Raw genomic sequence first — 15,777 nt, forward strand, 5'->3', positions numbered from 1 at the left:
AGGTCGGGATGGCCACAGGCCCTCTGAGCGTCTCTAGATAGCCGAGAGGGGTCTAGTTGGGTTGTTTTGTCTGGGGCTCCTTCCATCCCAGCAAATCCACAGAAAAGGACTTGCAACTGTTTCCTTTTCTGCCCACAGGGAATCATGGCTCGGGCCCCTGGCTATCGAGGGCCTCTCTTGGGGCTGCTTCTGCACTTTGCTCTACTTTGTTCAGCTCAAGTAAGTCTTATTTGTGACGCTCATTCCTCTCTCTTTGTTTGCAATGACGCACAAATTATTTTCTCCTTTTTTATCACTGAGAACTCACAGGGCTCTAAGTTACTCAATATGATGCATGGAAACTCATATATTTTGAAATTATGTATGTAGGCTCCTGTACTTACAAAGTTCGCAATATTATCCTGTGTGATATAGTTGGAGTGGTTTGAGAATGCACCTGTGCCATAGGTGTCAGTTTTATTGTGACTTTAAAAAAAGAACATAAAATATTATTTAAAAGATAAAAAATCCTCAAATTTCAAAGGATTTTGTGCTGATGTGTTTTTCCACTTCTCAGAGGGAGTCAGGACCTTCTGGACCTGCAGGTGTACCAGGAATTGATGGCATTGATGTGAGTAATTGAGTGCAGTCATGTTTTTCTACTTGACATGTTTTGTGACTTAATATTTTATCATTCTTTTTAGGGAGATAGAGGATCGGAGGGCCCAGCTGGTCTTGCTGTAACTATACATTTTGATTTCATTTTTTTCATTTATTTTATTTTGAGTTTTTTTCATTTTATTGCATGTTTATTTTCAAAACCTTAGTGTGGGATTGTCATTTGCAGGGACCTGATGGAGAACCTGGTAAAGTTGGATCTTCTGGACTACCTGGAATTCCAGGAAATGATGTAAGTAGTCTGTTTGTATGCATGCTTTTTTTAATTCATATTTCAAGATTATTTGTATTTTCTTTATTAGTGGACTTTTCAAGGTTTATTTCTAAAAAAAAGAAAATCACTTTAGTCAGCATATATGTTGTTTGTTATTTTAGCATTATTATGTACCGCCAATGCCTAAAATGTTGACATTTATTCAAATTTTGTGTGGGCTGCATTTTTTCCCCATTGTAAGTGGCCACTTTAACAAACTAAAAGCAATTTCAAATGCTAAATGAGCAAAACTCAAACTTTTTTTTACTGTCAAAACAGCCTCATTTGTGATTATTGCCAGTTTGTTTATTAGGATGGAATAAGGAGAAAATACATGACATTTACTCGTGAAATTTCCCTCTGAGCCATTCAATACTATGACTAAGATTATGCATAATAAAATGGCAAGAAAAATACCCAAATTACAAAAATACAATACATTTGTCAGAAAATCATAATAGGTTAGAACCAAATTAAGGTGTGTACCGTTTTACGCCAGAATGAAATTTCGGTAATGATAGTGCCATACAGTATTGGCCATAATTGACAGGTGACTAAAATCTCATAATGCCGTAAACTTTTATAAATCTCAGTCTAAAGTGATGGCAGTTTGACAACAAAACCGTCTCTGTGATCCTGCTGCAGTTAGTATCTACCACTGAGAATCCACAAAGCAGTGTGGAATGATCCCTTGTTTGAAATGAGCCAAAGGAATGTTGCTCTCTGCTGTCTGCAGTCTGAGTACTTTGCCCTCTTGGCTCACTGCTGACTGACTCCTTCCACCTCTAAACTTTCCTCCCATGTGCGTCTTTAAGTTTGTAAGGATTTGAGTGAAACCCGGGATTTAATTAATACTCCAAACGGCACCGTATTATACAGCCAGTAGGAGGTGGTTCCCTTTATGACCGGGGCTCCTCCCTCAAGGTGAAATTTATGATGATGTAATATAGCGATCTAATTCTGAATATGGAAATATTGCCAGAGGAAAGGTACCGACTCATTTAACAAGCCCATGGCAAATTGAGCTAATCCTGACTGAATGTGCTCTCTGCAGGGTTTGACCGGACCTATCGGAGACCCCGGGCCCGACGGTCCCCTTGGACAGAAAGTAAGTGACTAATGAGCCCCTCACCTCAGAGAGCGTCCGGGAAACGGTGCCAAGCTGCCGTCTGCTCTTTTGCCGTTCTATGTATAAATTCCTCCTGACAAATGAGACCTAATCCTGCAAGTCCTCTGTGTAATCTCCGTGGGGAGGCAAAGCCCGGCATCGCTGCTCATTAGTACAAACATTGCTGGGTCAAGTGTGCCTTTGCCGGCCCAGTCATGTGATAACTATTTAGTCTCACATTGATCGTCTGTTTGGGTCTGTCCATTCTATTCATATAGCTCTTTGATCCTAGGGTGAACCCGGAACAGTTGGACCTCGTGGAGCCGCTGTGAGTTAAACATCATCTCCAAATACGCGTCTAGAAAACTACATGAATCACTCATCACACTGTCTTGTTTCTCCCCAGGGTGTCGGGTCAGATGGACCCCCTGTGAGTTACTCACTATAATTATGTATACTATATTCGTCTTTGCACATTTGGACGTTTTTGCATGGAAACAAGTTTCATCTCCATCTGGTCTGATTCTGAACAGGGGCCACCTGGGCCAGGAGGACTTCCGGGCCCGTTGGGGAAAACAGGACCACTTGTAAGCACATGGAGTGTTTTAGTTAGCTACAGTGAATCCATAAACGTCATTAACGTTGCCTTAAAAATAGTAATGGTGGAATTGCTTATATTATTGCAATATAATATGCTTATTTTTAAGTGATTTTCCGCTTTTTTGTGCAATTATTGACCGCAGGGGCCGATGGGTGTGAGAGGGCCCCAAGGACCTCGTGGACCAACAGGCCCTAGAGTAAGTGACCTCTTTAAATTCCACCCAAAACTTAACTGAGGTGAACTAATGGCACCTCATGGAAGATAAGTTGTGTCTTCTATGTATAAAACACATTCCCTCTTCCCTTGCAGGGGGCAGCTGGGATGCTGGGCAGTGCCGATCTGGTAAAAATCAGTCAAAATAAAAGCAAAAATTTAGAATTTTTGTGATTTTTTTATTTTTGACTTTTCTGCTGCTGTTTAGTGTCCCAACTCGTGTTCATCTGGGACCTCTGGGCATCCTGGTCTTCCTGGCATGAAGGTGATTTCAAGAGATAAACAACTATACAATATTGTTATCACTATATTAGTTTGTTTTTCATTCCAAACAGCCCCTTTAGACAAAAATAAAATCTGCTTTTCTCTCTGCTTTTTACCAGGGACACAAAGGTGTCAAAGGTGAAGCGGGGATACCTGGCAAGCAAGGCCACAAGGTATACATGTATATATTTTACTCAAACAGTCAATACAGATGATTCAAATCCATGATATTTAGGCACATAAATGCAACCCACATGCCAGAACATTCCCATACAGATTAGGTCGGAACCCCCTCGTTTCACAGCGTGTGGCAGGCATTTGTCTGTGCCGCTCATTGTCAGGAAAAGGCCAGACAGGCTCGTGTAATGCCTCTGATAGCTCGCCTGATTTATTTGAAATGATGTTCAAGCATCCTTTCCCCCCTGTAATGTGTTCATACGCTATATAAATGGAAATGAGGCCATCTTTGTGTGTGCAGGCGATGATTCAACATCAGCCTCACAATCATGTTGTCTGTCACTGACTAAAGGCGAGAGCTATTTCAGGGACCCTTTTGCCTGTTTATGCAGAACCACTGGCTCTTAACAATAAAATGACCACATGATAAACACTTTCCATCTTGTTCAGGTCTGAAGTTCACAAACTGCTTCAGTGAGTGTATAAATGCTCCATAAAAAGTTAGAGGCCTCTGTAAATATATTTAAATATATTTATTGCCATCTATTAGACGGCTCTGAGGAAGGCTGGAGTTACCGTCGAAATTGTCAGCAGTTAACAACTAAAACTTTTATTTGTCTGAACAAAAGAATCTGTTTATAATCATTACTGAGACATGATGAATCTCATCGGAAAAAAAATAATGTTTTGCTGCTCATTCTTCCTGGAGTGTCCATTTCAATGAATATGAATGTATTTCGATGAACACAATCGATTTTTCATCCGCACAACATAAAGTGACTGGTTTTATGTCATTCACTTGTTTGTTGTTGTGTACAGTTTCATCCAGTGTTGTTTACTCCTTTTAAGAGCCACTTCTATTATCCGTAATTAAAACAACAAATTGCCTTTTTAATGACGGAAAATCTCTGATGCTTGAAAGCCTCAAACGCTCTCCTCTGTATCTAGAGCAGAGTCAGCACATTACTTATTTGTAATTAGAAAAACGGGCAACAAATGAGAGTTAAAACATCGGCTTAACAAAAATTTGAAAGAGAATTACTGTTCTTGTTCCGCCATTAACATAATCCACAACTTTTGTGCAACTGAGAGGCATCATTAGCAATGTGATTTTTTTTTTGTCCTGATGCTGATGTTGTGTTGTTTGCTCATAGGGGGAGGAAGGAGAGCAAGGGGGTCAAGGGGAGGTTGGTGCACAAGGACCAACGGTGAGATGGACTATTTATCTTGCTTTGAGTGTGTGTTGTAGTCACGCTGCCACTCACCTGTTGTCTTTGTGTGTTGTTTCAGGGCAGCCAAGGCATCCGTGGAGCCACAGGAATGATGGGCACTAAGGGAGAGACGGTCTGTGATTTTTCCCTTCTACAATATTTATCCATTTTAGTTGAACTCTGAGAAAATGTGTAAACTTGAATGTGTGTTTTCTGACAGGGTGCTCGAGGACCTGATGGAGATCCAGGTCCTCAGGGTGTTGCCGGTGCATCTGTAAGTATTTAAACGAGACAATATGGACACAAAATTGTTCATCAGTTAGCAGGCTATCAAAGGCGAGGCTGGGGGGCCAGATCCGGTCCGCCAGATTATATTATGTGGCTCATGAAAGCAAATAGGATGTCAACTTCAATGATCCTTGCTAAAATTTGTACCAAAATGTCATGTGTAATAAGTAACATTTTATTTTGAGTAATCCTTGACATCTGATTTCAAACCCAGTAATCAAACTTCTTTGTGTAATATGTGACGATTAAATATTTATTTGGTTTCACTGTCATAACCCCCTCCCCCACAAAAAATATTCATAGTGTTTTTATTTATGGTAAAACAATACAATTTTGGACTTAACTGACTTAATTAACATAATAATAATAATAATAATAATAATAATAATAATATTTATTATTATTATTATTATAATTATAATAATAATAAATTATATTTATAACGCACTTTATATTCTGAGGAATCTCAAAGTGCTAAACATTACTGCATCACAGATACTGCTCTTGATTTTTGCATTGTATTATAACCACTCCGGACAAATACTGTATGTGATTTCAGGGTGATCAAGGCCAACGAGGTGTGATGGGTGAGCTGGGGCCTAAAGGTGAAGAGGTAAGTAAGCACATCATTAGTGACCTTCCACTCTGTAAATAATATTTGTTTGAACAATCTGACTGAAGATTTTGTTGTTCAGGGTTTACAAGGACCAAGAGGCATCACAGGTCTGCCAGGCCCCAAAGGAGATGCTGTGAGTATGATTATTTTGTCAAATAGGATGATAATGCTGTTTTATGAGTCTTATTTTATTATTCCGACCAGGGTTTACCCGGTGTGGATGGCCGTGAGGGCATTCCAGGGCTGCCGGGATCAAAGGTATGATTCCTACTATTGCGTATTATCACTCTCCATGTTACAGTTGGCTTTTCCTCACGGTTTGTTTACCCTACAGGGAGGGATTGGGAAGCCTGGACTTCCTGGAGAAGGTGGCCCTCAGGGATTTTCTGTAAGTTTAAACATACATCTTAAAAATGACAATTTCTCCTCCAAATAATTCTGTTGTACTGTTTTGGATCAGATCATAACCTGAACACGCATGCTAGCAGACTAATTCTGTTGTCGTGGGCACAAGTGAGCAAGCAGCGTTTTTCCCGTCCTCTAATGTGCGAGGAGCCTAATGAAAGACACTAATGGGACTCAACTCGACTGTGACACTGTTTAGCCAAGATTGTGTCGGTGTTAAAGTCATCACCCGAATTAAACCTCCAGGGTGCTCCGATCAAGACGTTTATAAGCAGCTTACTATTTGGGGCCAATCCCTCAGGCAAATATATTTAATCCATCTGTGTGGAAACGGATGAATATCCTTTTTAAGATGCTTTTTGGATCTTATTCTGTGTCTTTTAGGGTTTGCCTGGCTCACCTGGACCAAAAGGACTGAGTGGCCCAAAGGTTGCCAGCTTGATTCTGAATTAAACATGAGGTTTTGAGTCTTGCATTTATATTTTATATAAAAATGTTGCTTTTGTGCTTTAGGGAGATGCCGGTCAAACAGGCTTCCCTGGAACAATGGGGCCTGCTGGAAAAATGGTATCACATGGCAACCTATTATCCCACAAAGCTTATATTATATTGACCTGACAAAAACAAAACAAAACAACTCTGAGCTTTTTCTTTGACAGGGCGAGCGCGGGGAACAAGGGGAGATTGGAGTCTCTGGACCCATCGGCGAACCTGTTAGTATTCATCCTGCTTTTATTTTGGGGATTTTAAATAAATGAAGTCATGGGACCTCCTTTATTATTGTTAACTGTTTCTTTTTTTACGCATACAGGGAGATTTGGGAGAACACGGCCCGGTGGGTCCAGCTGGAAAGCCTGGTTCCAGGGTAAGCTATTTGGGAGCAAGCAAATACTTTTATATTCTTTCACAGAAAAAAATAGGGGCTACTTAACATATTCAATTGAATGCGAGTTATTTTGCTGAATGAAATTGGTTGCCATTGGCCATCTTTTCTAATTGATTTATTGATTGATAACATCAGGGGATAATTGAATTATTTGATCAAGGGATAATTGAATAATTTGGTGAGCCAAAGTAATTTTATTCAACAGATTACAATGTTAGATGCTGTTACATTTAAACAAAAAAAGCCAGGGAAGGTTTTTTTCCAGTAGACTTTGGTATAATCGAGCAGATCTCACTTGAGGTCTACTTTCACAGTGAGGGGAGAGCAGTCTGAAAGGCTCTACTGTTTTCTTGACATTCCTGACAGTGCCGCAGAGATCAAATGAGAGACAAAGTGAAGAAATGCTGCCATGCTTTGTTGGCTACGCTAAACGTTTACTACATGAGCCACGGAAAGACATTTTAACCTTCATTTACTGTATGCCCATTTTGTGTAAAAAATAAACAAAAACAAACTCTTACATGTATATGTGGGTTTGTGATAGGGACCTAAAGGTGATCCTGGCCTCCCTGGTATTCCAGGACCTCCTGGCAATCCTGGCATGAAAGGAGAAAGGGTAAGAAAATCATCACAGCACATCTTGGAAAGACGATGGTTTGGATGATTATTTCTCAACACTTATCTCCATATGTGGAGGCCTAATACACGCACGCACACACAAAGCTACACATACACACCAACAGCAAGGCTCATTTGTCTTGTTGATTACAGGGTGAGCGAGGAGAAGGAGGCCCCAAGGGAGACCAGGTATGAAATCCTCATATGAAATAAATATTTCATGTATGGCGTATAATGATACTTAACCTAAAAAATGATTACATCTCTTTTCAGGGTCCACAAGGTGATGAAGGCAACCCTGGAGAGAGAGGGGATAATGTAAGACCACATGCAAATATAAGCTCGTTCTTTTCACCAGGAAATTCAATGCATGATGTTTCCATATGTATTTGTTGATGTATCGTATCTTTTGAAGGGTGAGCCTGGAGAAGCTGGAGCAAAGGGAGAGGTGGGTAACAATTTATATTTTGGCATTGCATACATTGAATATGCTTCAATGATTCAATGATTTCTCAAGACTGGGAACCCCGGCGAGCCTGGTAACAGAGGTCCAGAGGGAATTCGAGGCCAGCCTGGAATTGAGGGTCCGCCTGGCACACCAGGACCGCGAGGCATGCAGGGGAACAGAGGCCCGCCTGGAGCCAGAGGAACACAAGGCCCTGCGGTAGGTATAGCACACTCTCGCTAAAAAGTACCCACAGCTCATCATTGCAACTTTATGAGCACAATGAAGAAGGATCGGGGTATTCGAAAGTGTTTTTTGGTAACCTTGAAAAGAAAGAACTCTCAAAAGACTGGAAGATGACTGGGATGGTGAAGTGTTTTGGTGTCTTAAAGCACCCTACCAATGTTTGTGTTGCAGGGTAAAGAACCAAGCGACCAGCATATCAAGCAGGTCTGCATGCGAGTCATGCAAGGTAAAAAGCGATGACCCCATTTATCATCCCCTCGTGCCTCGTTTATGACTTGGATCTAGCTCACGTATTACGGCGCCGGCCTTCTCTCTTAATGATCAAGACGCTTGGCCAATACTACACAGTTCACACGCAGAAAAGAAAAGGGCTCATAAGCAAAACATGAAAAAAACTTCAGGCTTTGTTTATTTGATGGATGAAAGATCTCCTTGTTCGCCTGGAAAGAAATGTTCCAGGGGAAGAGGCAACCTCTCTTCTCTTTATTCTTTTGCTCTTGTGTCTTCCAAACTCATCTCCTAGAGTCATTACTTTTTTATAGCCGAGCTGCTGAAAAATTAATTACACCTCCAGCAGACCTCTTCTCCTCTGCTCAGAGGGAAAAAAAAAAAGTCAGTATAAGGGAAGGCAATGTTTAAAGGGAACAGTCAGGCTGCATGCGCTGCATGAATTTTCTGGAAGTGCAAGATATCAAGCAACACAGAATCACAGCAGATTAATATTGGATCATTTGCACCATGAACATACATTTTCTGTGGCTCAATGCTGTGTTAAAAAGTAGAGTCTCTTCTCTTTTCAATGTACTGAGGGTTTTAATGAAATCCAGGAGAGGTTTTAAGGATCTTCTTTACTTTACTTCTTGCTTCACTCTGAAATGAACCCACAAGCGCACCGAGAACATCTCGATGAAGCCTCCCTCTAACACCGGTGTCTGTCGTGAAATTATTTAATTCTTTCATGATTTTGTCTCCAATAGAACAATTAGCGCAGTTGGCTGCTAGTTTGAGAAGACCTGAGTCCGGCGCTGCCGGCTTACCTGGGAAACCCGGACTCCCGGGCCCTCCCGGGGCTCCGGGAGACAATGGCTTTCCAGGACAGGCAGGGACAAGAGGCCTTCCTGGACTCAAAGGACCACCAGGACACATTGGAGCCAAAGGACCCAAAGGTAACTGCAGCGCAGACCACTCCCGATTAAACATAATTAAGCAAATTGTGTTTCCTTTTTTTATTCTTAGCAGCAGGCCACAGAACTATTGTTGAACAGAAGGGCGAAAATGAAGAAAAGTAGAAAAAAAGATAATGTTAGATGGCAGGAATGTACTATATTTGATTCTAGGGTGTGGGTAGTTGGAAAACAAATGAATGAAAAATAATGCTGGGAAGTCATATGATGTCATCATACAGTGTTTGTTGCTTGCAGGTGATATGGGTGACAGAGGTTCCCGTGGGCCCACAGTGAGGGGATCCAAAGGTCAGCAAGGACCTCCAGGGCTCCCCGGTGAGTAAACATTAGACTTTTAAACTCAAACATTCAGGTCAGGTCTGGGTCTGTCGAGGCTCACAAGACCAAAATATACGCTTGCAGGCGAGGCTGGCAAACCTGGTTACGGTCAGGACGGTCGCGATGGCCAGAGGGGACCTCCTGGTCTTCCAGGACAGCCCGGTGTACCTGGGCCTCCCGGTTCAGCCGGTCCAAACGGCTACTGTGATCCATCGTCTTGCAACCTGTCACCGGGGGCTCAGCCGGAAGTGAAGGGACCTGCGAGGAACTAAAAGCCACTCTGGGAGAGACAGAGACTATTGGATTCAAACATGTTTCATCTCAGGGGTTTGTGGTGCCTTCCCTCCATTAACCTCTAGTCTTGTCTTCGCAAGCTCTGCCACAAGGCGCCCAGCTCCTGAAAAACACACGCTTGTTACCGGTTGCCAAAATCTATCGTGTGTTCTTTTTCTTTCCGACCTGGATTGGTGGTTTTATAGTCCCAGCAATGTGTTATGATTGTTCTTCCTAGTTTCTCTCAATTCACAGTATTTTCCCTCTCTCCTCCTTTCAAAAATGTGTCAATCACCCCAAATAAATCTGGATCAGGTCTTGCCTTTTTGTTTTTTATGTGGTAATTTATCAGACAAATGATCTTTTTTTTTTACGATTGTTCAAATGTCAGAAAGTCTTTTCTGTCGCAAATAAAAAGGACAGAGGGTGTCAGTGTATGTTGTAAATCTGTAAAAAAAACATGTTTAGGTTGTGGTTTAGTATATTTCCTACAAAATAAACTGATGTGACATTTTGCCTCGTTGTACAGGACAACAAAATTATATTTGAGTAATGATGAGCGCAATGGTCATTAATGTAACAAATCAATAAAAAAATACACACAGAACTGTGTTTATTTATTCTGTATGAAATTTTGGGGTATTGATGAGCGCAATGGTCATTAATGTAACAAATAAATAAAAAAATACACACAGAACTGTGTTTATTTATTCTGTATGATTTTTTTGGGTATTAAGTAGTCAATCATTAAAAAAAAATACCTCAAGATTATGCATTGTTTCCTAAAGCTCATTTTAAATATACTAATTGGAGACAATGAATTTTTTATGTTCTAAATATTGTCCTGATTTATTTTAAATGAGCATTTATGATATACGAGGTTTGTGTGTTCGTAAGTGGAATCCAGAAAAGAATAAAAACTGAATGCCACAAATAAAGCACGACATAACGTTTATTGCATACAAGTAAGGCAAATGTCAGTTCAGATCAAGAAAATGTTGCAAAGAAACATGTCAGAGAACTTCTGCTCATGGTAAACTCACATGGGAAAACATAAACAAAAAAAAAAGGAACATTTCCAAAATAGCTAATTACGTGTCAAACAAAGTGAGGTAGATATTGAAGCAAACAAAAAGGAGGACAAAAAGGACACTTAGCACGACACCAATTTATCAACAGAGTTGCTGTGAGAGCAGCAGGCAGACATTTTGAATCTGAGAGAGCATGCTGAGATGCTGATCCATACTCCCCTCATTACAAGTTTATTCACAAGATTACATGACACATTTGGTTTCACAATAACTTTGCATTTGAGGATTGTATAGAACAAAATGACAAGATAAGCAGGTGATTAAAATGACGTCATTGTTCCAATAAATGATGCACAATCCACACTTTTGTGTTTGCACTCAATTTACAGTTAAATAGATTTGCACTGAAATGCTGGTGATGTGAGCTGACATCAGAAGTCACTTTTCAGTCCTCCCTCGTTATCGGAGCTAAATTGAAGTGATGTGAATATTAAGTGCACACACGAGAAGCTCTCATCAGTACACCAGAGAAAAAAACAAGAAGTTCAGATTACTTTTCATGCCCTCAGAATTCGATCAAGGTCAGCTTAATTGTCTCAGAAGGGAGCCCATTAAGAGGAACATGATGAAAAAAGCCACAAGCCAACAGAAAACCTATTGCTCAGTCCCTTTCCTACATTTTACTCTTATCCAGCAGGGGGCTCTTTAGACTCATAAATGAAGGCTTCAAATAAGACCCACTCACATTTTACAATCCAGATGATGACAAAACTATGCTTTAGTAACAAAACATACAAACATATTTTGTGGAGGTTGTGATGCTCTTTGAAAGAACTTGAAAGAAAAACGAAAAGAAACACAATTTCAAAAAGATGTGGCGAAAAGCCTGTCAGAAACTCAGTCACCAATCTTGTACATTATCAAATACAACAGGACATGTTACAAATTAAAGCCTTTGTGTCCAACTTTCATTACCACGGCACCAAATAATATATTATTTTCACAAAGTTTAAACTTGCAGAACTGCATGAAGAAATGTATTATGGCAATATTATTTATTACTGTAATGTCTGTTTGACTCAAAGCGTACAATCAGTACATTAAAACGAGTTGAGAAATAAAGCAAGCAAATAAATCAATAAAAATCTTCCAGTCTTAAGACAATGAAATAAAAGAAAAAGAACCTTGATGTTACCACGTCAAGTAGAAATGTTGAGTGTAGTGTTCCGATTACTTTGGAGACGTTGAAAAGCAAATATATATAAATAACACCAGATGAATCATCATTTGCAAACACTGTGTAAACTCAACACGAGACTTGAAATCAATTAAGCCACACAAAGCATCAGCCTTTCTAATCGTGTGTAACTGAGAACCTTAACACGTCGTTAAAATGATAACTTGCTTGTGTAATTACATCATCAGGTCCCATTACAAGCCCCATTAGCCCAAACCAAAATTCACGTGCAAAAGAAATTCCCTCATCATCACTCATTATCCTGGTATACAACTGGGAGTATTTAAACACGAAGGCAAGGATAACAATGTGTATGAAGGAGCACTAGGGACATAGTAACAATAAATAAATGCAATTACAACAATAAAGTCATTTAAATGTGTTAAATTGATTCAATTGCAATATCACACAAATAAAGTCTTGCAGCATTGTAGAAGTAGAAACATGATAAAAAAAGTCTAGTGAGAATGAAGTCGTCAAATTATAAGAATTAATTTGCAATTCTAGTACAATAAAGTCACACTGTTACGAGAAACATATCGCTTTACAAGAATAAAAGTATATTGTTGTGAGAAAGTTATGAAACCCTTGTGGACATATTTATTCTAATGATGTTTTAAATTATTTGATGATATCAATGTGTGAGAATAAAGCTTGTAGGTTAGAAAAGCCACAATGTACAAGGGGAAAAAAATAAACTTGGTATATTAAGAGGGTAACTAAATTAGGTAGGCAAAACTTTAAGATTAGGACTGGTAAACAAAATGTTTCAATAATATGAAAGAAGTCATAAACTGATATCTAAGTTGTTAAACTACAAGACGAAAAATAAAACAAACACCTGACTTAAATACAACAAAATATAATCAGAAAAGAAAAAAGGGGAACATTTCACATCAAATTTGTTATATGTAATAATTTATAATGTCAATTATGAGTCTTCTAACAATAGAGCTTTACGCATGCGTTTTCTTTTAATTTCATTTTTACTTTATTGACTTGAGTCTATGCCTCATGAAACATTTAAACTCAGCACATTATTTCCTCATGTATCAATCCGCCCTGTGATGCGATTCGCCTTTTTTTTTTTTTTTTTCCAACAGGCAGTTGCTATACCAAAGCAATTTGAAGACCCAGTAAATGGGAAGACATATTTAGTTTCGTTTGTTAATAATTATCATGCACGATGTAAATCACTTTATAACCTAAAATAGTCCACACATACAAAATTGGGTTAATCCCCATTCCAGAAAAAAAGAGCTGAGCTCTTTTAATATATTCTTTAAGATCTCACCACAAAAATAAATAATTCTATATCAGACACAGTGGATGCACTTTGGTTTTACATAAGGCGCTGGATTTTTTTTAAGGAGATTTTTTCTCATTTTAGATGTTTCTCACACTCTCTCCCTCAAACACAATTCTATTATCAGACTATTATTCAAATGTGTTAGGTCACCCACAGGCTCTGTAGTGGTCTGATAAGGAGTTCCACAGGGCGACTGCTCAACGCAAAGACCACATCGCAGAGTTGACAGAAGTAAAGAGCGACATTAAAACGAACAGCTAATCTCTTTCTTTTTCGTCTTTCGACACACATGCACGCATAAACAGGGCAATGGCTTATCTGAATGAGAACAGAAATGTGCAAGGCGTGTTAATTAAGGAGGCAAACAAATAATTAAGATCATGTTATTCCGACGGGGCTCAAAGTGACTAAACAAAGTCATTTCTCGGACTTGAGAGACTTAATGAGTTGACAAGGAATGCATTACATCACAGCAGGAAGGAGGGTCGGGTAAAAAAAATAAGACCGAACCCAAAAGTACATCTTTGCAAAAAAATAGTAAGATTGCATTCAACACAAGCCCGTTAGCAAGGTCACAAAAAAAGCCCCTGACTGTACAGTACCAAAGTAGTGTTGGGATAGACCCAGTGTGGGACGCCAGTCATGCCGTCCCTCGTTTCCTGTTGCGAACAGCGTCCGGCTGCACAGGATGGGTGAAGGCCGCGCTGGGCTCTAACCGGTGACAGTCGCTGGGGTCGCACATCCCTGCAGGTCCACGCGGCCCCGGAGGACCCTGAGAAGTTGCCCCGGGAAGGCCTCGACAAACAGAACATTTTAGGTTATGAACAATGACTGTAACTGCCTGCCACACGAGCCCCATGCTCACTCTGTAAACAGTGCAGATAACCTTCTGACTATAGTGTGCCGAGGGTGGCAACATGCTTCTGGCATTTCATCTTGGTTAGCATCTAAGTAAAACCATTCTTCTGTTTCATCAACATATTATCTTTATTTGGATCCATCCGTCTAAATGCCAGCTGTTGTACATGACAGGATGAACATTTCCAGACTCTAATAAGAAAAGCAGATATTCATAAGCCATGTTACTAAGCAACACTGTGTTGTGGAAATGTCCTCCCAACAGGTCTTTGTATTTTGTAATGTATACAGAAGCCTACACCAGCCACACACACTCATGCAATCTCTGCTGGTTTCTTCCCTCTCTCTTACAGAGCATGGCTCAGAGTAACCCTTCAATAATAGCATCCATCTCATAAGCACGATGCTCACATCATATCACAGAGTTAGCACAAAACCAGAATCACACATCTTGCTGTGTTCTGCATCCCTCTCTGAAAACTCAACTTGGCCTTTTCATCATCCCCCGCCATCCATCTCCTGCCTAACAGCTCGCGCCAAACTGTCTGCAGCTCTGCGCTTGTTAGCCTGTCACCATTCGCACAAATGCGTGCCTGAACCGGGGCGGACAGTGTGGGCAGCTGCTGGAACGGCTGATTTAAACTTGAAATCTAAACTTGAAAAGCCAATCCATGTAATATAACTGCAGGGTCGCTAGTTGCCAAAGCATACTGCACCTAATATATTCATCTTTCGAACGCAAAATCCCCAAAAAAAGAACAAAGCAACAAATCAAACACTAGCAAAATCAGTATTGGAAGCAGACAAGATGTAATACCGACAATGAACCAAGAAGAACTGAAAGAAAGCAAGAAGCTAAATACTGACATACTGGCAAGGCAACAAGGAACACCTGGACAATGCACATGTGGCCGATGGAGCTGATAGTAAGACACAAAGGGGCGGGGCTGTCGAGAAAAGGTGGGAACAATAACCTGATGACACAGACATTGAAGAAAAGGAAAAAAAAACATGACCAAAGGATACAAAAAAAACAAATAAAATAAAATAACTGGTGCAGTTTATATTCAGATGTGCCTTATAGTTAGGAAATTACGGTACACATTTGTAAAAATTACTTTTTCTACTTTGGAGTTTTTGTAAACAAAGGAAGTTTTCAGGGGGAAAAAAATGGCAAATTTTATTGCAACGTTTTAGAAAACTGCCCCCAAAATCCTGGAGGAACATAATAATTGAGCAACTCAAGCCTCATTGACTTGAATCCATGTAAGCTTGCTGCAAGTGCATCAATAGCTGTGCTTTCCACAGGGGGCAAGAGGGCCCTGCCCATAAATTGTGGACCTCCATGGATGAGACGAACGGCATTAAGGTCAGTAATAACTTTGCTGTCACAGGCTGAAAATCAAAGACGCCTTGCCCACTTGTCATCGCTCCATCACGCCTATGGGATGCTATTATTCACTTCGTGAGAGCAGGGGACAAGTTGGCATCTTGTGATGCGATCTGGGAGGCCTTTGTTTCAGAGCAACATTAAACTTGTTTTTTATTACTTGGGAATGTAACTGCTAGTCTGTCAGGT

General features: G+C 40.1%; 2 protein-coding genes across 5 annotated transcripts in view; one reads left to right on the forward strand and one right to left on the reverse strand.

The window, feature by feature from the left end:
• The first annotated feature begins 8 nt into the window (after positions 1-8).
• On the forward strand, positions 9-10,460 carry LOC133158472 (collagen alpha-1(IX) chain-like). Its single transcript, XM_061285714.1, has 32 exons — positions 9-219; positions 557-610; positions 684-719; positions 827-889; positions 1,965-2,018; positions 2,311-2,346; positions 2,425-2,448; positions 2,552-2,605; positions 2,762-2,815; positions 2,929-2,961; positions 3,041-3,097; positions 3,216-3,269; positions 4,428-4,481; positions 4,564-4,617; positions 4,705-4,758; positions 5,332-5,385; positions 5,468-5,521; positions 5,593-5,646; positions 5,723-5,776; positions 6,178-6,222; positions 6,307-6,360; positions 6,453-6,506; positions 6,605-6,658; positions 7,224-7,295; positions 7,451-7,486; positions 7,571-7,615; positions 7,713-7,745; positions 7,815-7,961; positions 8,160-8,214; positions 8,966-9,154; positions 9,410-9,487; positions 9,575-10,460. The coding sequence occupies exons 1-32, from the start codon at positions 145-147 to the stop codon at positions 9,760-9,762; spliced, it is 2,022 nt and encodes a 673-aa protein (XP_061141698.1). The 5' UTR covers positions 9-144; the 3' UTR covers positions 9,763-10,460.
• Positions 10,461-10,697: 237 nt separating this feature from the next.
• LOC133158467 (collagen alpha-1(XIX) chain-like) overlaps positions 10,698-15,777 on the reverse strand; it is a 73,812-nt gene continuing 68,732 nt past the window's right edge. For all 4 annotated transcript variants that reach the window (XM_061285707.1, XM_061285708.1, XM_061285706.1 and 1 more), the window contains one exon: positions 10,698-14,135. In XM_061285707.1, the coding sequence (XP_061141691.1) occupies positions 13,981-14,135 (155 nt within the window). In that variant the 3' untranslated portion in view covers positions 10,698-13,980. The remainder of the gene's footprint in view (positions 14,136-15,777) is intronic.

The sequence above is a fragment of the Syngnathus typhle genome, linkage group LG8, assembly GCF_033458585.1.
Source record: "Syngnathus typhle isolate RoL2023-S1 ecotype Sweden linkage group LG8, RoL_Styp_1.0, whole genome shotgun sequence".
Lineage (NCBI taxonomy): Eukaryota > Metazoa > Chordata > Actinopteri > Syngnathiformes > Syngnathidae > Syngnathus > Syngnathus typhle.